This window comes from Anolis carolinensis, chromosome 2, assembly GCF_035594765.1.
Source record: "Anolis carolinensis isolate JA03-04 chromosome 2, rAnoCar3.1.pri, whole genome shotgun sequence".
NCBI classification, from domain to species: Eukaryota; Metazoa; Chordata; class Lepidosauria; order Squamata; family Dactyloidae; genus Anolis; species Anolis carolinensis.
This window is the reverse complement of record NC_085842.1, coordinates 89,620,704-89,644,487: the sequence shown is the minus strand read 5'-3', so window position 1 is coordinate 89,644,487 and position 23,784 is coordinate 89,620,704. Positions and strand designations below refer to the sequence as shown.

General features: G+C 41.1%; 1 protein-coding gene across 1 annotated transcript in view; it reads left to right on the top strand.

Moving 5' to 3' along the window:
• Positions 1-23,784, top strand: part of faf2 (Fas associated factor family member 2) — a 35,914-nt gene that overhangs the window by 1,571 nt on the left and 10,559 nt on the right. The window contains exon 2 of the mRNA XM_008121327.3: positions 15,933-16,001. Within this exon, the coding sequence (XP_008119534.1) occupies positions 15,933-16,001 (69 nt within the window). The remainder of the gene's footprint in view (positions 1-15,932; positions 16,002-23,784) is intronic.

Genomic DNA, 23,784 nt, shown 5'->3' with positions numbered 1-23,784 from the left:
CACATAGGGATTGGTAAGCGCCTCAACAGGAAATGAGTTAAGTACACTGCATGGCGGAGGGGTGTTATTATCTCTTGACTAACACACAAAGCAGCTCACAACATGTAAAAAACCCAGTACAATTTAAACCCCACAAACATATAAATCTTAAAATGGAATTAAATATAAAAATAAATTAAAATCACCTGAACACTTCTAAAATAGTAAAATACCCTACAGGACCACCCCCTCCCCAAGCTAGTGCTTAATATCTTCTGTATCTCCTTTTATGAACCATCTAGGAGACCAGTATCTTCTGGAGAGACCCTGCTCTCGGTCCCACCTCCTTCACAGGTGTGGTTGGTGGGGATGAGAGACAGGGCCTTCTTAGTAGTGGCTCCTCGGTTGTGGAATTCCCATCCTAGTGACATCAGATTGGCTCTCTCCCTCCTGACCGTTAGGAAAAAACTGAAAACATGGATGTGGGACCAAGCTTTTGGATAATCTGTCAGTGCAATATGTGAAGGTGGAATGGTGCAATGATAATTGGAACGGCCTGATATTGGATTATGTGATTTTAATTGTTGAAATGTTTTTAGTGGATGTTTCAATGTACATATTTATTTGCTAGATATGTGTTGTATGGCATCGAATTGTGCCTTATGTGCACCACTCAGATTCCCCTTTGGGATGAAAAGGGAGGGTTATAAATAGGGCAAATAAAATAAATAAATAATAAATAAAAGCCTGAATGAAAATAATAGCAAGGAAAGGGCCATTCTGGCTTTCCAGTGCAGAGAGTTCCGCACTTGAGGGGGAGGCCATGGAGAAAGCCGTCTCGCGTTTCCACCAACTGTGCTTACAATGGTGGTGGGAACCAGAGCCTTTCTTGATCTCAGGGCCCAGGCAGGTTCATACAGGGAAATTCAATCTGCCAAATAGCCTGGTCCTGAGCCATATGGGGATTTATAGGTCATAATCTTCCATATGAATTGTGCCCGCAAAGAAAGTGGGAGCCAGTGGGGCTGCTGCAACAAGGGAGTTGTGTGATCCGTGTAGCCAGCCTGGGTTGTTGTTATTATCGCTATCATTTTATTCATTTGTATCCTACGTTTCTGGCAGCAATGGGACTCAGAGCAACTAACAACATATTAAAAACAATATCCCAAATGTTTGTCCCCTTAGATATTTTCATAGAATCATAGAGTTGGAAGAGACCACATGGGCCATCTGTTCCAACCCCCTGTCATGTAGGAAAAGCACAATTAAAGCACACCCCCCCCCCCCCAACAGATGACCATCCTGCCTCTCTTTAAAAGCTTTCAAGGAAAGAGCTTCCACCACACTTTGAAGCCAAGAGTTCCACTGCTGAACAGCTCATACAGTCAGGAAGTTCTTCCTAATGTTCAGGTGGAATCTATTTTCCTGTAATTTCAAACCATTGATCTGAGTCCTAGTTTCCAGGGCAGCAGAAAACAAGCCTGCTCCCTCTTCCTTGTGACATCCTTTCACATATTTATGCGTGGCGATCATGTCTCCTCTCAACCTTCTCTTCTGCAGGCTAAACATACCAGCCTATTTAAGATACTCCTCATAAGGCATGGTCTCCAGACCTTTGATCATTTTAGTTGCTCTCTTCTGGACTCCTTTCAGCTTGTCAATATCCTTTTAAAATTGTGTTATCCAGAATTGGACAGAATATTCCAGGTGAGGTCTTACCAAAGCAGAATAGAGAGACTTCCCTTGATCTAGACACTATTCCCCTTTTGATGAAGCCCAAAATCCCATTGTTTTTTTAAGCTGCTGCATCACACTGTTGGCTCATGTTCAATTTATTGTCCACAAATATTCCCAAGATCTTTTTCGCATAGACTGTTGTCAAGCCAGGCATCACCCATTGTGTATCTTTGCATTTCATTTTTCTCCCTAAGTGTAGTATCTTGCATTTGTCATTCTTGAAATGGATTTTGTTAGTTTTGGGCCAGCTCTCTAATCTGTTAATGTCATTTTGAATTCTGATCCTGTCCTCTGGAGTATTAGCTATCCCTTTGGTGTCATCTGCAAACTTGATAAATATGCACTCTAGTCTAAACCTTCATCAAAGTCAGTAATAAATATGTTGAACAATACTGGGCCTAGGACCAAACCCTGTGGTCCTTCACTAGTCACTTTTTTCCAGGATGAAGTGGAAACATTGCTGAGCACCCTTTGGGTTCAGCCGCTTAACCAATTACAGATCCACATTTGACAAATTTATTTGCAAGGAGGTCATGGGGGACCTTGTTGAAGGCCTTACTGATGTCAAGATATGCTACATCCACATCATTTCTTGCATCTACCAAGCTTGCAACTCTATTGAAAAAAGAGATAAGATTAGTCTGGCATGACTTAGTTTTTAGAAATCCATGTTGACTTTTAGTAATCACAGCATTCCTTTTTAAATGATTGCAGACTGGGTCCTTAATTATCTGCTTCAGAATCGTTTCTGGTATTGATGTCAGGTTGACTGGACAGTAATAGTTTGGGTCCTCTTTTTTCCCCCTTCTTAAAGATAGGGACAACATTTGTCCTCCTCCAGTCTCCTGGGACTTCTCCTGTTTTCAGTGGTTCTGAAATGACTTCTGCTAGTTCCTTCAATACTCTTGGATGTAGTTCATCTGGCCCTGGGAACTTGAATTCATTTAGAGTAACCAGGTATTCTTGGACTTTATCTTTACCTATTTTGGGTTCATTTCCCTTATTACCTCATCTGCTCCGTATTACTCCAATTGAACACCAATTTCTCTTCGGAAGGTGACTGAGGCAAAGAAGGCGTTGAGCAGCTCTGTCTTTTCCCTATCCCCTGTTAGCATTCCACCATCTTCTCACCATAGAGGTCCTACCATTTCCTTGTTCTATTGACGTAATCAAAGAACCCCTTGTTACTGTTTTTAAATATCTCTGGCAAATCTGAACTCATTTTGTGCCTTAGACTTACAAACCTTTTTCCCTACATATGTTGGCTATTTGCTTGACTTCATGTTTGGTGATTTCCCCCCCTTTTTCCATTTCTTGTGCATGTGTCTTTTAAATTATGGCTTTAGACTTCAGTCCCCAGAATTCTTGATTTTTGGCCAAACCAAATGGGACTCTTGGTAGATGAAGTCCAAAGCACCAGGAGGACCATAGGTTGGTAACCACTGCCCTAGTCTACTCCGGGTTGGTTGATAAGTGGGTGTTTGATAACAGAGGTTCCCATCTCTGGACATATGAGTTGGAGAATCCAAATGTTAAATGCCACTGTATTTTGCATGCCCCTTCTCTACAATATGAAGATGTAGGAATGAAATTCTACTTCTGTGCAATGCATCTGCAGCATTGGGCAGTTTATGTACATCGCAGTAACTTTTGAAAAGGAAAGTAAAATGTTCAGAGGGAAGGTTTCCATTCACTAATCCCAAAGCAGGCTTAAGCCTGCTTGATCTAAATCCTATTCATTAATCCTAAGTACAGTATACCAGTTAAATCAGTTGTTAAACGACAAATCAATATGTAGGTAAATATTTTATTCACTGGGTCTCTTCTCGTTGGAATTAACAACAGATTTAGGACTTTGACAGCAACTGGCAGAGATTTTGGCAATTGCGATAGTTCTTGCTGTGTTTATAGCTTACTTCCACCTTAGGTTTTTCTGAAAGTGGAAAGAAGCCCATCGATGCATCTCCATTAAGTCAAATTTCTTTTATTACTTACTCAGGCAACAGTATCATTCCAGACACTACATCTCATGTCTCACTTGCATCTGTTCTTTATAATTGTGTTGGAAGGTTTGCAATTTTATTACCTGTTTAAATTTTGGGCAAGACTTCCTCCTATAATCTGTTATTTCTTCTGCTTAACATCATAATTTTTCAAACATGACTGTGTTGTCAAATAACAACACAATAGTTGCATGTGTAGCTTTGTTGCAGCATTAGTTCTTTTGCTACTGAATGTGCATTGAGGAAAGAATCAGGGATGATTTGAACCAGTACATTAAAAAGAGGCTAGATAACAATACAAATTCCAAATCAGACAGTGATTGCTTCCTTCCAACAGTCCTAAGAGTGATTCTTTGTGCAACCTTGACCTTCCTTGGTGTTCAAGTAATTTGAATATTTCCTAGCTCCTCTCATGACCTATTATAAAACATTTTGTGACTTCAATGTCAGTTGGCTTTTCTCTCTTTCCCTCTTGTTTTGTTTATCACTTAACTTGATGACAAGTTCCAGATCAGACTCTACATGCTTTCTCAGATTTTTGGAGCATGTTAGTTGGCCTAGTAGGAGTATTGTGTTAATACAGATTTTGAAACTAAATGGCTTTGTAATTTTTTCACCATGGTTTCTTTTAGAAACAACCAGATAGCCATAGTAAGCAGAAAGTGACTTGGAAATGCTTATGCATTACTTTTATTTGTTTAAAGCTATATGTTTGTCTGGACATTGATTTAGTTATATCACAGACTTTATAATTGCAATAGTTTCATATCTAATAGATACAGTATTCTAAACACACCGAATTTCTTATTCAATATTCCTCTTTGAATTATCAGTATGCTTTGATGCTACCCTTTTCTCTGTTTCTTTTCTTTTTTAAAAGTGCTATGAGCAATACTCAGCCTAACAAGTGCCATAAAACCTGTGAACAAATGAAAATAATTAACTGGAAGGAATACTAATCCCCCCAAAAAGAGAGGCCAAGGAAATTTGAAATATATTTTGAGAACTGGTTGTAAATTGTAAGGCCTCTTGTACATGAATGAAGGATGAGTTTCTTAACTGTTTTTCAATAAGCACTGTATTCCCATACTTACAAGCAATTGGGAATAGAAGGCTTTTTAGCGTTATTGGTGATGCCCTCGCAGTATATAAAACAGAACCTCCTGTCTCGTATCCAGGAAACAACTAGACCAGGGGTTCTCAAACTTTTTAAACAGGGGTCCAGTTCACGGTCCCTCAGACCGTTGGAGGGCTGGACTATAGTTTTTTTTAAAAAAAAAAACTATGAACAAATTCCTACTGCACATACCTTATTTTGAAGTAAAAAGACAAAACAGGAATAAATACAGCCTCAGTGTTAATCATAATCATAATAAAGAGGGTTGGAAGAAACCCCTTGGGCCATTTAGTCCAACCTCCTTTTGCCTTTGTGCACCAAAAGCACTAGCAAAGCACCCCTTCATAATTAATTAATTATTGATTTAATAATTAAAATACCATTATAAACAAGCAGAACTTTGGAAGGCATGCACCAGGTGAGGGAGGAGATGGGAAAGGTGCGTGCCTTTCCCTCCTATCCTGTGCCGCACGCACCTTCCTCAGCGGAGGAGGGAACTGCCGCTGCAGAGGCTGGATAAATGGCTTCGATGGGTTGCATGTGGCCCCCCCCCGGGCCTTAGTTTGGGGACCCTTGAACTAGACAAACATTTTGTTCATGAGAAACATGTATTATCAGATGAAAATGAAAAGCTAACCTTAGAGCATCTAGCTGTGAATGTTGCACTGTGCTTAAAAGATGTTCAAGTATAGTAAACAATTTGTTCTGCATTGTGGGTTCACAAGTTGCTTAGAACACAATGAATAAAACATGGTTTAAATAATTGGGACATATGTGAAGATGTATTATATAGCTAGAAAATACTTGTCTTTCAGCATTAAGTGTTAAACCACAGTAGTGGGAGCAAAATAGGAAGCTTGCATGGTGTATTGTTTTGCAGTTATGACTAGGACTCAGGAAACCAATAATTGGATCCCTATTGAGCCATGGAACTACTGGGTGACCTTGACTGAGTGATGCTCTCTCAGCCTCAGAGGAAGGCAGTGGCAAAACCCTTCAGAATAAATCTTGGCAAGGAAATCCTACAATATGATTTTCATATGTTGGAATTGACTTAAAGGCACACAAACGAACAGAAAGCAAGAACATGCAGACTGTTTCAAGCACTCAGCAATTATGAAAGGAAATCCCAAAAGTAAGAGCAATTTGAAGCAGTCTCATGGGAAGTGTATCTAGAGAACTATATGCTGCAAATGGATGGAAAGCAGTGATAAAAACTGTCTTCATTCTATTCCTAAATATAAGAACAACAATGTGCCTCTTAACTTGTTTTCTCTCTGGCTAGTCTCTATGTGTGTTATTGGAAAGGCTTTTAACCAGCAAAGGAAAATAAATTGAGCAACTAGAAGGACTGTGTTGCTGTTGTAGATTATAATATTTTTGGCAACCTTTCTCATTCTGCTACCCTAGCACTATGTCAGTAAAGTTCCTATAATCCAAAGCCAATATGGTGAGATATAGTCCCAACAGATATGGAGGTGCCAGTCTGAGGAAGGATGCAGTAGTCCTTTCAACCCTTGTGAAGGGGATCATATTTTTATCATTTTTAGCAATTCACCAAGTAGAGTAGTTTGATTTCATCTACGCTACTACTTTAACTTTTAAAAAATTGGGACAGCCCTACAGCAGAGAGAACCTAGTTGTTTTTTTAAAACATGGATCTGAAAGCATTTTTGCCTTTTCATGGCAAATGGCATATGCTTTCTGCCTTTGTGTATTAAAACTTGTGATGTGAGGAGAAACAATCTCCTTTTTCAAGATACTGAAATGTTAGCTGAAGTAATCTTGAAGTTTAGCATAAAGTGTGGTTCTGTGAGAAATGTTACCACATGGTATGTGGCAGCAGCTTCATTTTGACTGCCTTTGATCATTGTACTTAAGTGAGAAAAACCTCTGAAACTTGGCAAAAGCTTTTGTTCTGCTAAAAGTCAGGTTCTCTTCCCCTTGGAAACGTAATTCTCTGGAATTTGACAGTGGTTTGGGAATTAACTATGGAGGCAGTCTGTGAAAGACTTCCCTTCTGTAGTGTATCAGAATCAAACTAGATTTAATATTGAACTCATAACATTTTTCCTTAACTAATAGCCACAAAGGGAGTGGGTTTGGGACCACAGAGTTTAGGATTGAGTGATTTACCTGTCATTTTTGTTCTGTTCTGGATGAAACCTCTTTAATCCTTAGAATAATAATGAAAGGAGAGCACTGCTTCTCTAGTTTTACTAACCCTATCAGGAGAAAGCATGGTAAAACCTTCATACATGTAATATCACCACTAGTTTTTATTGTTTATTTGGTGTGATTAATAGTGTCCCAGTTATTAAAAAATACACCTTTGCATAAGGCTTCTCCATTTTGAAACCAGCAAAATATGGAAATTTAACATATTGATGAAAACTACAGAAAAATATTTAGCAATCTAGATAATCGATATGGGAAATAAGTCAGTTGCCATTCTGATTTTAACAGATGTAACATATAAATGTGAGAATTTAAAACAAAAAGCCAGAGGAGAATTGTGACCCTTCACTTTTGAATAATAGTTTTCATCACAAGACTAAGTTTGCCCTGCAAAAAAGCATATTTAGTACAGGTAGTCCCGAAGTTACAAACATCTGACTCAGTTAAGAACGGGGGTGAGACAACAGGAAGTGAGAGAAATCTATCCCTAGAAAGGGAAATTCACTCCGGGAAGAGTTATCATGGGGAAAATGTGTTTCACCTGAAGCTTTATCACTAATCCTTGTTTCCACAAAAAAACAATTTTTCAAAATCAAATTATTACAGGGACAGAAAGTTAGGTGAAATCTTCTGAATGGGAGCACAGACCTCAAAACAAACACCGCAAGGGTGTTAACTCTTCGGTATGCTATCCAAAACTAATACATACATATTTTTGGCTGTAGTTAACTTAAAAATGTACCTGTTACAACTTACATACAAATTCAACTTGAGAACAAACCTACAGAACCTATCTTGTTTGTAACTTGGGAACTGCATATATACAGAATTAGAAATGTGATGGCAAGCTAATCAACCAGATTACACTAAAATATAGCAAACATGATGCCCAGGAATTTGTATCTGTTTACATGCACCCAAGTACACTAGGCCCTCCACAACTCACGATGGGGTTCAGGGTGCAAGACTCACATGAAAGGGGGAAATGTAATTTTAAAATTGCTGTATTTCTAACATAACAGAACGCCTCTCTAGAATTACCTAGGTTCTCCAGCACAACTCTGTGGTCAGCCTCTGGAATAAGTTGACTATGGAGTTGTGCTGGAGGATCTAGAGCAGCGTTTCTCAAACTGGGGGTCACAAGGGGGTGTCAGAGGGGTCGCCAAATGCCATCAGAAAATACATCTGATGGTCATAGGAACGCTTTTGGCAGAGAAGGTTGAAGATCTCTCCGCCTGCCAAACCCTTCCAGTATTTTCTGTTGGTTGTGGGAGTTCTGTGTGCCAAGTTTGGTTAAGTTCCATTGTTGTTGGAGTTCAGATTGCTCTTTGATTGTAGATGAACTATAAATTCCAGCAACTACAACTCCCAAATGACAAAATAATTTTCCCTCCCCAACCCCACCAGTATTCAAATTTGGGTGTATCAGGTGTCAAATTTGGTCCAGTGAATGAAAAATATTCTGCATATTAAATATTATGAGTCATAACAGTAGCAAAAGTACAGTTATGAAGTAAAGTGAAAATAATTTTATGGTTTGGGGTCACCACAATATGAGGACCTGTATTAAGGGGTCACAACATTAAGAAGGTTGAGAACCAATGATCTAGAGCAGGGGTCCCCAAACTTTTTAAACAGGGGGCCAGTTCACAATCCTTTGGACCGTTGGAGGGCCGGACTATAGGTGGCCACCAAGCAATAATAATTAATAATAATAATAATAATAAATTATCCCCAATCTCCTTCTGCCTTTGTGCACCGAAAGCACAAGCAAAGCACCCCTGACAGATGGCCTCCCAGTCTCAATGTCAATAATAATAATAATAATAATAATAATAATAATAATAATAGACCCTTGGGCCATTGAGTCCAACCCCCTTCTGCCTTTGTGCACAAAAAGAACAAGCAAAGCACCCCTGACAGATGGCTACCCAGCCTCAATGTTAATAATAATAATAATAATAATAATAATAATAATAATAATAATAGAGGGTTGGAAGAGACCCTTTGGGCCATTTAGTCCAATCCCCTTCTGCCTCTGTGCACCAAAAGCACAAACAAAGCACCCCTGACAGATGGCCACCCAGCCTCAATGATGATGATGATGATAATAATAATAATAATAATAATAATAATAATAATAATAATAATAAAAAATTACGATCTGCCAACTACAAAAGGCCAGCCTACTGGGATCTGCACGCATTATCCGAAAATACATCACACAGTCCTAGACACTTGGGAAGTGTTCGACTTGTGATTTTGTGATATGAAATCCAGCATGTCTATTTTGTTTGCTGTGTCGTCGTAATAATAATAATAATAATAATAATAATAATAATAATAATACATCACACAGTCCTAGACACTTGGGAAGTGTTCGACTTGTGATTTTGTGATACGAAATCCAGCATGTCTATCTTGTTTGCTGTGTCATAATAATAATAATAATAATAATAATAATACATAATACATCACACAGTCCTAGACACTTGGGAAGTGTTCGACTTGTGATTTTGTGATACGAAATCCAGCATGTTTATTTTGTTTGCTGTGTCATACAATAATAATAATAATAATAATAATGGGTCATTTAGCCCAACCCCCTTCTGCCCTTGTGCTGAGGGGGCCGGATAAATGGCTTCGATGGGCCGCATCTGGCCCCCGGGCCTTAGTTTGGGGACCCTGATCTAGAGATTCCCAAAGAGAACATATTAATTAATTCCACAAAGGTCAAACTCTCAAATGTGGAGGACAAACTGTATGTGTAAGTATCAATAAGATATGTTTTTCTAATCTGTTGAGCTATATTGCTATGTAGAGAAAAGTTTAGCATTAAATGTATCATGTTCGTATAGCTAAAAACCCAGATTCAGTGCAAATGTGTATTTGGATCTCATAAATTTGTAAACAGTATATACAACAAGATAACAATCAACGCCTAGAAATGTGAAGAAACAATGAGGTACACATGTCTGTTCAGGCATATGATCCAGGTAAACAATGACAGTTGTTGATTTGTTAGGGACTGAATAATCTATATTCTACATTGGGGTATATTTTCAAAACAAATGTACTGTTGGTGAAGGAAGAACTGGATTCTGTTGTTAATTATCAAACAGTATATGTTTTTTTCAAGTCTTGATTGATTGATTCATTGGTTTGCTGAGCAAAGTGCTTTATCTGACATGTCCAACAGAATGTAATGCTGAGCAAAGTTGAAGCCAGGAATACCAGCTTAACTGGCTGAGTGGAATGCTAGAGCTCGAGGGCTTCCATTGAATTATTTTTGTACTCCATTGCCTATTCTGTCACTGCATTGTAGCATTATAGGTACTGCTAACATATCCTTAGAGGAAAAAACATCAAGTGTTATTGCCTGGTTTGATGTTTTAAAAAATGGTTGCAGAAAAGAGACTAGAGATGAATCCCAATTTGAGCAGAGGATGTTGAAAAATTTAAAATTTAAAATAAAAGAAGTGTTAATGAAAAGCAGTAGCTGTTATCTTAATGAAATGAATTCAGTAAATTTAGTTATGACCAGAAAGTCTTAAATTTCACATGGCTACTAGCTAGAAAAGCCATGGGCAACTAAATCATAATTTTATTAAAATGTGCTTGTTCATTTGAAAGAGAAAATACATGGAGTTTTATTTTGCTAATCATCATTGAATATTTACAATAAAATTGAATAAAACATAAAAATAAATTACAAATTTCCCAAAATTGCACACATCAAACTACCAAATAAATACACAATAAGGACAGAAAAATATTGAACTTACTACGTATCTACACACATACCTAAATTAAATATATAACACAATTACAGTTAACAAAATAGAAAAATAACTTCCAACTATCCTTTCTACACTTGTAATTTAGCACTTGAGAGATCCTGTTTCTCTCTACTTTTAACTATAAGTTGCACTGCATCTGTGTATTTTAATTCTTACTTGTTAACGAAACCAACAGTCATTGTTACATCTTTTTCTTTCAAAAAGTTGAACAGAAGTTTCCAGCCATTCAGAAACATGGTTAAGGGTTTTTATTTTATCAATATGGACAATATTTCCATTTTTGCTAAGTCAATCATAATAGGTAAGGAATTGCTTCTTCCTTTCTGAGCATAGAATATCCTTACAGATGTCATCATATACTTTCCTCTTTATTTTCAAAAGCATTTAATAGTGAGGAAGTTATCCATTTAATTAAAAACCCAGTTTCCTTTGAATTATTTTTTTAAAAACAGACCCACTTAGTCTTTACTTTAAGTCAATCTCAGATAACAAATATACTGCATTTCAGATTTCATATGTTTTCCTGGCTTGCTTATTTGTGACTTCACTCTTATTTGAGACCTCTGCTTACATGTATTGTCAAGTTTGCACTTTTTGTTAATGTTGTATAAATTTAATCTGTTATGTCTTGATCTAGTTGGGGTAGATTTGGGTTCTCCCCTGGCCTGTGCTACACCTGTTCTGCCTGCTCAATCCCAAAACCTTCTAAATTTGGAACCAATAGCATGTGGTGTTGCTCCTGAACTAGCAGCTTGCATTTGTGAATCATGCCTTTCCTAGAAGCAGCTCTATGTTTCACCTAGTTCTCTTCTCTGTGATGGGGCACGTCAGTGGGAAAAACTAAGGAAAACTCCCAGAATTCAAAAAGGAACTACAGTAGAGTCTCACTTATCCAAGCCTCACTTATCCAAGCTTCTGGATTATCCAAGCCATTTTTGTAGTCAATGTTTTCAATATATTGTGATATTTTGGTGCTAAATTCGTAAATACAGTAATTACAACATAACATTACTGCGTATTGAACTACTTTTTCTGTCAAATTTGTTGTATAGCATGATGTTTTGGTGCTTAATTTGTAAAATCATAACCTAATTTGATGTTTAATAGGCTTTTCCTTAATCCCTCCTTATTATCCAAGATATTCACTTACCCAAGCTTCTGCCAGCCCGTTTAGCTTGGATAAGTGAGACTGTACTGTACTTCTTTCACATACATTTGGAATGATATTACTATTTAAAGTGCTGTTCATACTACTTGGTCATGTATTGGCTTGGGGCAGGGATAAGCAGCAGAGCAATGCATAATGTCACCTGCTGTCCTAATGCTGTAGGAGCCACATGGTGATGACATCATCACCCAAGTCCCAGCAGATACTCATGTTATGCACCAGCTCAGAACATAGCTTGCGATGATATCCCTTGCTGAGCATCCCTGAACCTTCCCAATGGCCACTACTGGGTTGTGCCAGAGTTGGGATGCAGTAGAGAGGTGCAGCTGAGCTATTTATTTGTAAACCATGACTGCTTTTTTCTAAAAGCCAGCATGATGTAGTGGTCTGGATGTTGGATTGGGACTTTGGGAAACCTGGCTTCAAACCCCAGTGGACTGTGGATGCTCATTGGGTGAACTTGGGCAAGTCACTCTTATTGAGCTTCAGTAAAATACAATGGAGGACCTTGCCAAGAAAACCCTTTGATAAATTCACCTTAGAGTTGTCTTCAGTCAGATGTGATCTGAAGGCACAACTGATGTCCTTGTTATTCTGACATTAGCTCCTCAGGAATTGGCATCTCCGGCCCCCTTTCTGAATTGACCACTAAAGTAGCTACAAGTATATGAAGAGGATTTCCACTGCTGCTTATGTCAGAAGGTTAGAGGCACTGACAGGCAAATCGCAGCCCTCTTCCTCTCTCTAGCCACCATAATGGTGGGCAGTCAAGAGAGGATCATGGTGGGATGGAAGAGGAAGTGCCTCCCATCTTTGAATACTGCACCTTATTCTAAGACATGTCTGTTGTGAAGAGAAAACTGTTTGAATTGTTCTTTCTTACCTGTGGGAAAGAATGATTTAAAGAAGCACATTGGTAGCAAAGAACTATGAGCAAGGCAATGTCTGGCAATGAGGTTGTAAAAAAATTGGTGAAATAGCAGATCTGAAAAAAGGTGAAATAAGTTCAGCCAATTTCACAAGGTTCTTGACTGTCATCTCATTCTCAGCAACAAAATCTCATTGTTCTGCAGTCAACTAGGGCAAATGTACTACCAACATCAGGGGCGTACACAAGATAGTCTTGTGGTTTGCACTGGGGAGGGAGTTCTCATGCATAGCACATGCATCCCTGTTGATAAATCATTGTGGGATTACAGTACGGACTTTGCCATTGGAATCATAGTGACTACCACACTTCTTTTGAAACTGAACATTTCAATACCGTGAAACTGCAGAGCGATTGTATAACTGTTAGAAATTCTATAGATCTGTATCTATGAGATTTCATGGGGTGAAGGAGTAATCATAGAATCATAAGAGTTGGAAGAGACCTCATGGGCCATCCAGTCCAAGCCTCTGCTTAAAAACCTCCAACGAAGGAGCCTCCATCACACCCTGGGACAAAGAGTTCCACTGCTGAATAGCTCTCACAGGAGGTTCTTCCTAATATTTCCTATATCCCAGTGGTGGGGAAGGTGTGGACCCTTTCCTTCCAAAACCTCACATCCTCAATCTCAGAGGAAGGCAGAAACAACCCTCCTCTTGAACAAACCTTGCCAAGAAAAACCTGTAATAGGTTTGCCTTAAAATCACCATGGTTTGGAAACAGTTTGAAAGCACAAATAACATAGAACCTTCAAACATGACAGGGAATGTAAGGAAGGAAAAATGAAAATGATTAATATTTCATGTTGTGCTGTCATGAAAGACAAATACGTGTACAAACTCAATAATTTTGAGAATACTGCATTGTTCTTAAAAGGGGATTTGAGTAATCTCTCATCCATCTTACTGATCAAGAGCATATGATAGTACCTTTTTAGCAAACTGGACAGTATCAGATACTACCTGACAATTTTTCTTGCCCAGTATTAAGCTAAAATGAAAGTTGGACCAAAAGACTCCTAGGAAAGGAAGAGAACAAAATGAAGTGGGCATTGTCCAGGCAAATCTGAATATGGACTGGTTAGGGATTAGGAAGCCTAAATTCTAAAATAAATAACTATTGCAATGTGAAATCACTGAGTATAGTTATGCATGCTGTAGTTAAATGCAGCAAATTCATAAAATGTTCCTTTTGTTATACTGGAACGATTGCATTTGTAAAATAAACAGTAAAAAAGGTTAGTCATGCAATACCATTTTGAAATCTGGTGCTAGCTATTAAGTGTATGTTTGTGCTCCAGCTTAAACGTTAAAGTTTGCAAACATATTACAGTCACACAAGAAAGAAATGTTGGTAGTACATGTAAGGAAAGGCATTTTTGATAAGATTTGATCATCTTAGTGAATAACAATTATAATGTTTTTTTAAAAGAACACTGTTTATAGTCATAATTAGAGCAGTATATTGCCAAAATGCAACATGTATATTACATGTTTCTCCATAAAGTCATTCACTGTTTTTTTAAGAAGTCAATGATGAGAAATCACCTATAGCATTTACTTTCACCACCAACAAAAAGAGAGGATCATGTTGGCATTAGTCTATACCAGGGGTCTTCAAACTTTTTAAGCCGAGGGCCAGTCCAACATCCTTCAGACTGTTGAGGGGCCAGATTATCATTTGAAAAAAATACAAACAAATTTGCATATGTCTTATTTGTAGTGCAAAAACAACAACAAGAACAATGAAAGAACAATACAATATTTAAAAATAAAAACAATTTTAACCAACATACATTTATCAGGATTTCAATGGGAAGTGTGGTCCTGCTTCTGGCCAATGAGATAGTCAAGTTAATTAGGGTTGTTGTTGTTGTTGTTGTTGTTGTTGTTGTTGTTGTTGTGTGCCTTCAAGTCATTTCAGACTTTGGGTGAGCCTAAGTCTAAAAATTATTTATTATTTATTTACTGCATTTATTTACTACATTTGTATCACACCCTTCTCACCCCAAAGGGGACTCAGAGTGGCTTACAAATTATATGTACATACAATATATTATATTATTAGCATAGCACAATATTAGCATTATATATTACTATATTGAACTATACCACTATACTGTAATATTATTAGTAATATTATATGTAATATAGAATATATAATTAATATTATTGTATGGTATTATTATTAGTGTTATATTGTATTACATTATAATATCATTATCAATATTATATGTATATACAATATATTATATTATAAAACTGAGGCCGGGGGCCAGGTAAATGACCTCGGAGGGCCGCATCCGGCCCCCGGGCCTTAGTTTGGGGACCCCTGGTCTATACTATATGACAGTGGAAGAAAAACCAGATTTAATAATGTCATCATTGAAAGAAAGAATTAAATTGAAGTAGTGCAAAAATTAGAGCATGTAGTCTTGTTCTAGGAAAGCCCAACATATTTTATGTAGTAATACTGTCAATGACAATTTTTGTAAAGGTGAAAAACAAAAACAAAGCCAGAGTAGTATACATTTGTATCATGTATTAGTATCCCTGGGACATTTTGAACTACAGTAGAATCTCGCTTATCCAACCTTTGTTTATCCAACATTCTGTATTATCCAACGCAGACTGCCTCCTGTCCGGATCCACAGTTGTTTCTCTAGGCAGCAATGCACAGCGGACCAACACAGCCATTAACAACACAAGTGCAGCCACACTCCCAAACATGTGGCAGACTTGTTGTAAAACGTGATATTTTGGTGCTTAATTGTAAATCATAACATAATTTGACGTTTAATAGACTTTTCCTTAATCTCTCCTTGTTATCCAACATTTTCGCTTATCCAATGTTCTGCCGGCCTGTTTATGTCGGATAAGTGAGACTCTATTGAACTTATAAATGCTTTTCTGAAATTTTATTTTTCTGAAGAGGTATGGCTCCAATAAAAACAATAAACATTTATTTCAGTGCTGCCTGATGCATTATTTTGACTTTTGTTTCAACATTGCTTTTGTCTTAGGATTTGACTGGCATAGATTCCATGGACCAGTGTCGCCACACATTAGAACAGCATAACTGGAATATCGAGGTATGGTATAGCATATATGTGTGCTTTCTTATTGAACTGATTAAATATAGTAAGGCATTTCCAGAATCTGTGGAAGACATTGGTATGACTTCTTCTTACAATTAAGGCCTTTTGTAGTCTGCTAAAAACAAGATTTCAAATTCTACATAAAGAGATACCAAATTCTGCAGCCTCTGTAGATAATTTTCTTCTGTTTTGTGTGATTATGAAATGATGTTTGCATATTTGTAACCATCACAGGGAAAGATAAGCTGTTCAGCAAAACATTACATGCTTGCTCTAATTTTTCCAGGGGTACAGGTGCCTTTGGATTGATGGGCATTGTCTCCAGCCAAAGGGACCTTCTTCTGCCCCAGCCTTTGTGTTTGTAGTTAGGGTGTGGTGTACTTTTTCCCTTGGGTCCTCGTGCACTAAACTTTGATCTTTACCAATACATATCTTATTCAGTCATCTTTTGTTTCAGGCTTATCTTTGACTATCTTCTCAACCATATTTTTTCAATTATAAAAGAGGGAACTTCTCCATCGTGGCCCCCGGCTCTGGAACTCTCTCCCCAGGGAGATCAGGCAGGCCCCTACCCTCCTTACTTTTCGGAAGAGCCTGAAAACTTGGCTCTTCCAACAGGCCTTTGGCAACTGATTTCCATAGTAAAGGATCAACCTGTTGCCTCTTTTATCTTTATTTGTGATGAACCATGGGCCTTGTAGTCCTGCTCAGGACATTGTAATCCCTGATGAAGATGAAAACTTGGGTTTTTTACCTTCCCAGTCTGAACTGGATTCCTCTCAGCCAGATCCTTCCCAGGCAGATCTGGAAACCTTGCACCTGCAAGAAAGTTGTGCCCCAGAAGTATGTCAAACAACCCCAGAGCCTACTTCTCCCGTGTTCTTGCGCCGGGAGTTTTGTAAACAACAGAGAAGTTTGGATTCAGCTTCGCGCAGGAGTGCGAGGATAGCAGCTAAGAATGTTGCCAATTAACATTGGTTCTCGTGAGAATCTTTAAGGAGTTTAACATCTGGTCTCGGAGTTTAGCTTTCGTTTCTGATTCCCAGAGAACCGCTTTGGTGAGAAAGTTGGACTCTATATAGGTGTTTTGCCCGCGTAGCAACTTCGCGGAGTCAATTCGTCAGCCTACGGAGCGAGTTGTGTCTGGACAGCGCGCTCCGATTCAAGCCTCGCTTCAGCTCAAGCCTTGCCTTGCTATCCAGCCTTCGCCTTGCTTCCCAGCCTTTGTTTACCGACGGACTTTGCCTTGTTTCCCAGGACTAATCCTTGCCTTGTTTCACGGATTTTACCAAGTTATTCCACGGACCTTGTTCTTGTTCTTAGTTACCTTGTTCCACGTTCAAGCCTTGTTTCAAGTATCAAGTTATTTCCTAGCCACGCTCAAGTTTTATGGACTAAGGACCTTGTCATCTCCCCTCACTTTGCTTGGCAAAGTGAGTGTTTCGGTTATTGGATTACAACTTTGGACCTTAATATTTCTTATTGGACATTGCTTTTTTGGACTAATTCTGACCTTTCCTGAAGGGTCTAATTCTGGACTATTTTCTATACTTGTTTTTATTAACTTTATATATTCCTTCAATAAAGATATTAGTTAGATTCTGGCCTCTGTGTATGGTTATTGGTGCCTCTGCCGCCTGGGTCGTGACAGTTTGACTCCGCCACCCATAAGCACCAACTAACCGAGGCCAGGATGTCTACCGGAGCCGCGCCGGCTGGACAGCCGCTCAGCTACACCATCAGCAAGGACGAAGTGGACCGCATCCGTGACAGACTCAACGCGCAGGATGGAGAAATAAAAGGGTTGAGGGAGCGCGGAGTTCGCCTCCCGGCCATGGCGTTGCCTACCAAGTTTTCTGGAGAAGCTGCTAAGGTTCATGTTTTCCGCCGCCAATGTCAAGCTTATCTAGAGGCCCGTGATGCCGAGTTTCCCCAAGAAGACATCAAGGTGGCGTGGGTCTACAGTCTTCTAGACGGACCAGCGGCTAGCTGGGCGACGGCCCTGTTTGATCAAGCCTCCCCCCACCTAAGTTCAGCACAACGCTTCTTGGATCACCTTAAGGAGACCTGGGGAATCGAGGACAATTTGGAGGCAGCCGGTCACAAACTCCGGCGCCTCCTTCAAGGAGACAGACCCATGTCTCAGTACATAGCCGAGTTCCGCGTGCTGGCCCACAACACCGGCTGGAACGATGTAGCCCTCAGAGGACAATTTCGGGAGGGTCTCAACATTGAAATGCTGGAAGAAATCTCCAAGGTGGATCCTCCCCAGACCCTCGAGGCACTCATTGATCAATGTTTACGGGCTGAAGTCATGATTGCCAACAGGAAACAATGGGTTCGAGGCCAGGGCGGTAGAGCCGGGGCAAAACCCCCCGCTCCCGCCAGTGTTCAGCCACGTCCGGTGTGGAGACCCCCGCCGCCAACCCCATACCCCAGAGGAGGCGAGGAGGTGCCGATGCAGTTGGGCAATGTGCGTCCCAGACTAGATGCCGCCGAGAAGGCCCGTCGTCAACGCTTGAACCTCTGCTGGTACTGCGGGAACGGGGGCCACTTCGCCAGAGAGTGCCCAGCCAAAGGGAAGCCTGCCGCCCGTCTTGCGGCGGCGTCCTCCACGGAGTCGAAGGCGTCTGAGCCGACTGGCACACAGCCGGCGGGGGAAGCCAACGACCGGGTGTAGAGAGGCTCGCCAACCCGGTCAAAAAATCCATCCAAGAGCCGCCAACCGGGGTCCTGTTCCTTCTCGTGGTCACATTATGGTCAGCAAAAAGGGGACCCGTCATGATCCACGCCATGATAGACTCTGGAGCTACCAACAATTTCATCGATAGAGAGTATGCCGACTCTCTGGGATTACAATATCATGATTTCAAGAATGCCCGTGTGGTGCAAGCCATAGACGGCCGTCCCCTCAAGACGGGCCCCGTAAGCCAGTGGTCGGAACCCACCAGGATGTGGATAAGGGAACATATGGAAGAGATTTCCTTCTTTGTTACCGAGGTTCCCCATTTCCCTGTGATTTTGGGAATTCCATGGCTGACACTCCACGACCCTAACATCTCCTGGTCCAACAGAGAACTGCAGTTTGCTTCACCGTACTGCCAAAACCATTGCCTCGTAGCCAAGGTATGCCATGCCACAGACTCCGAGCCCATCATCACCTTGCCAAAGAAGTACTCCGAGTATTGGGATGTATTCAATGAGAAAGAAGCCGAAAAATTACCCCCACATAGACCTTATGACTGTGCCATTGACTTGGTGGAGGGGGCCCCGATCCCGCGAGGGCATCTCTACTCCCTGACTGAACCAGAGCAAGAAGCTCTCAGGGAATTCTTAGAGACAAACCTTCGCAAGGGGTTCATCAGACCCTCTCAATCCCCAGCCGCCTCCCCAGTGATGTTTGTGAAGAAGAAGTCAGGGGAATTACGCTTGGTGGTGGACTACAGAGCATTGAACAATATCACCAAGCGGAACAGCTATCCCCTGCCCTTAATCTCGGATCTACTGGACCGACTTCGAGGAGCCAAGGTCTACACCAAGCTGGATCTTCGGGGGGCTTATAATCTAGTTCGCATCAGAGAAGGGGACGAGTGGAAGACCGCCTTCCAGACTAAATTCGGATTATTCGAGTCCCGAGTTATGAATTTCGGTTTATGCGGAGCTCCCGCAACGTTCCAGCATTTTGTCAACGATATTTTTCAGGACTATCTAGACAGATTCTTGATAATCTACCTGGACGATTTTTTGGTGTTTTCCAGATCACAATCAGAACATGAGAACCACGTCAAAATGGTGTTGCAACGACTGCGGGATCATGGACTTTATGCCAAGCTAGAAAAATGCGCTTTTGATCTACAAGAGGTAGATTTCCTTGGCTACCGCATCTCGCCTCTAGGGCTTTCCATGGATCCAGCCAAAGTTTCAGCAGTATTGGAATGGCGGGCGCCAACTAACAAGAAAGAGGTGCAGCGTTTCTTGGGGTTCGCGAACTACTACCGCAAGTTCATTCCAGATTTTGCCCGCTGGTCCGACCCCATCACTAGCTGCATCCGTGGAAAGCAGCCTTTCCGCTGGACTGATCAAGCAGAGAAAGGGTTCCAGCAACTGAAGAAACTATTCACCTCCCAGCCAATTCTACAGCACCCAAATCCTGGAACCCCTTTTGTGGTGCAAGCGGACGCCTCTGATGTGGCAATTGGGGCTGTACTCTTACAACCGGTGGGAGATCACCTCCACCCCTGTGCCTTTTATTCTCGTCAACTAACCACACCAGAGAGGAATTACACCATTTGGGAAAAAGAACTACTGGCCATAAAGGCAGCCTTTGAAACTTGGAGACATTGGCTAGAAGGGGCCAAATTCCCCATTGAAGTCCACACTGATCATCGTAATCTAGAACATCTAAGAACTGCCCGCAAACTAAATCAGAGGCAGCAACGTTGGGCTTTATTCTTTGAACGTTTCAACTTCCAGATCCATTATGTGACCCCAGCCCAAACCAAGCAAGCAGACGCCCTGTCACGTAAACCGGAATACGCTGCAGGACGCAAGGAGACCTTTGAATCCCAACTGCTACAACCTGAGAACTTTGCCACGCTTACAGTGGGGAACACCAAATCCAGTCCCATTGGTTCAACTTCCCCTACTCCAGGACCCATCTGTGCTCAAGAAATCAGGGCTAGTCAGCAAGCAGATGCCTGGGCGCAGGACCAACTTCGCCAAGGTCTGCATTTTCCCTTTTCGCTTAAAGATGGGCTGCTCTGCTATAGAAATCATGTTTATATCCCACCCGGACCGGGCAGGGAAAAAGCGCTTCGTCTGTGTCATGACTGCAAACCAGCAGGACACTTCGGACTATTTAAAACCATGCATTTGATCCTAAGAGATTTTTGGTGGCCCAAGATCCGCAAGGATGTGGAAAAATATGTCAACACCTGCCCAGTATGCCAGCGCTCCAAGATACGAAGGGAGAAGCCCTCAGGGCTTTTGCACCCCCTTCCTACCCCATCTCGCCCATGGGAAATAATTTCCGCGGATTTCATCACTGACCTACCACCTTCCTGTGGATTCACCACGATCTTAGTGGTGGTGGACCTATTCACCAAGTTAGCCCATTTCATTCCCTGCGAAGGCCTCCCCACGGCCAAAGAAACTGCGGATCTATTTCTTCAGCATGTTTTCAGACTACATGGATTGCCCAAGAGTTTAGTCACAGACCGTGGATCTCAATTCACCTCTCGTTTTTGGAAGGCACTACAAAAACTACTGGGCATAGACTCTCGCTTATCTTCAGCTCATCATCCCCAAACAGATGGGCAAACGGAGCGCACCAATGCCACTTTGGAGCAGTATCTTCGCTGTTATGTAAACTACCAACAGGACAATTGGGCTTCTCTGTTACCACTGTCTGAGTTTGCCTACAATAATGGAGTTCAAGCTTCTACAAAAGAAACGCCGTTCTTTGCAAACTACGGTTTCCATCCACGTTTCTTTCCCCCTGTCATTGAAACTTCAGAAGTTCCCGCAGCAGAGGATTGGCTGCAGGAACTCACAGCGGTGCAACAACTTTTGCTCCAGCAACTGGACCAAGCCAAGGAGGACTATAAACGCCACGCTGACAAACACCGCCAGCCGGGCCCCGAAATCAAGGTAGGAGATCGGGTTTTTCTGTCCACTCGCTTTCTGCCCTCCCACCGCCCATGCCGGAAGTTAGATGCCCGCTTCATTGGCCCCTATCCAGTGGTGGCGCAATTAAACCCCGTGACTTTCAAACTCCAACTTCCGCGTTCAATGCGCATTCACCCAGTGTTTCACCGTTCCCTGCTCCTTCCGGCGGATGGTGTGCGTCCTGATACAGACCAACCGGCCCCCCCTCCTGTTTTGATGAATGGGGAGGAGGAGTTCGAGGTTGAGGACATTTTGGATTCTCGCTTTCATCGCCGCCGCCTACAATATCTCATTGACTGGGTGGGTTTTGGGCCTGAGGAACGCTCTTGGGAAGACGCCTCCACAGTCCATGCTCCTGATCTAACCCGTCGCTTCCATCTGACCTATCCCACCAAACCGCGACCTCGCGCCTCGGGGAGAGGACCCCAGTTTGGGAGGGGCCCTGAGGAGGGGGATAGTGTGATGAACCATGGGCCTTGTAGTCCTGCTCAGGACATTGTAATCCCTGATGAAGATGAAAACTTGGGTTTTTTACCTTCCCAGTCTGAACTGGATTCCTCTCAGCCAGATCCTTCCCAGGCAGATCTGGAAACCTTGCACCTGCAAGAAAGTTGTGCCCCAGAAGTATGTCAAACAACCCCAGAGCCTACTTCTCCCGTGTTCTTGCGCCGGGAGTTTTGTAAACAACAGAGAAGTTTGGATTCAGCTTCGCGCAGGAGTGCGAGGATAGCAGCTAAGAATGTTGCCAATTAACATTGGTTCTCGTGAGAATCTTTAAGGAGTTTAACATCTGGTCTCGGAGTTTAGCTTTCGTTTCTGATTCCCAGAGAACCGCTTTGGTGAGAAAGTTGGACTCTATATAGGTGTTTTGCCCGCGTAGCAACTTCGCGGAGTCAATTCGTCAGCCTACGGAGCGAGTTGTGTCTGGACAGCGCGCTCCGATTCAAGCCTCGCTTCAGCTCAAGCCTTGCCTTGCTATCCAGCCTTCGCCTTGCTTCCCAGCCTTTGTTTACCGACGGACTTTGCCTTGTTTCCCAGGACTAATCCTTGCCTTGTTTCACGGATTTTACCAAGTTATTCCACGGACCTTGTTCTTGTTCTTAGTTACCTTGTTCCACGTTCAAGCCTTGTTTCAAGTATCAAGTTATTTCCTAGCCACGCTCAAGTTTTATGGACTAAGGACCTTGTCATCTCCCCTCACTTTGCTTGGCAAAGTGAGTGTTTCGGTTATTGGATTACAACTTTGGACCTTAATATTTCTTATTGGACATTGCTTTTTTGGACTAATTCTGACCTTTCCTGAAGGGTCTAATTCTGGACTATTTTCTATACTTGTTTTTATTAACTTTATATATTCCTTCAATAAAGATATTAGTTAGATTCTGGCCTCTGTGTATGGTTATTGGTGCCTCTGCCGCCTGGGTCGTGACATTATTGCACTTTATTCCTTTAGCCGGCCATAGTTTCCTTCCCTAGCACTTTAATGGGACACTAGTTCTGGTATCTACCTCTCCCCGATTGTATCTGACACTACTTGCACTTTCTTTGGCCCATTTCTTTTTAGGAGCCAACCCAGGATTTTATCATAGTATGTTTATTGTATGTGACCTCATTTGTTTTATGACTTGTTTTATTGTTGAGTTTTTTACATTGTCTGTTTTGCCTGGGCTTGGCCCCATGTTAGCCGCACTGAGTCCCTTCGGGGAGATGGGGCGGGGTATAAAAATAAAACAACAATAATAATAATAATAATAATAATAATAATAATTATTACTTTGTTTATAAATGAAAGCTAAACATATTAATACAGAAAGCTGTATTTATATGTTGTTTGCTTTAAATGTCTCTGTGTCTTTAAATGTAATGCTCATGATAATCCCTCAGATTTTTTAAAAAGTCCTTGAATGCTTTTTAATCTCATAAAAGTCAACAAACTGGTGTGACTTGCATCTTTTTCAATGCAGAGTAAACAAATCTGCCTGTTTTAGGGGCAAAGTGTTTTGTAGCTCATTGGTGCCTCATGTCTCTTTTGTAATGGCTGTGACTTCTACTTACTTATCCCTTGTGACTGTAGTGCAGCACTTAACATACATGATAAAAAGGAATCTCA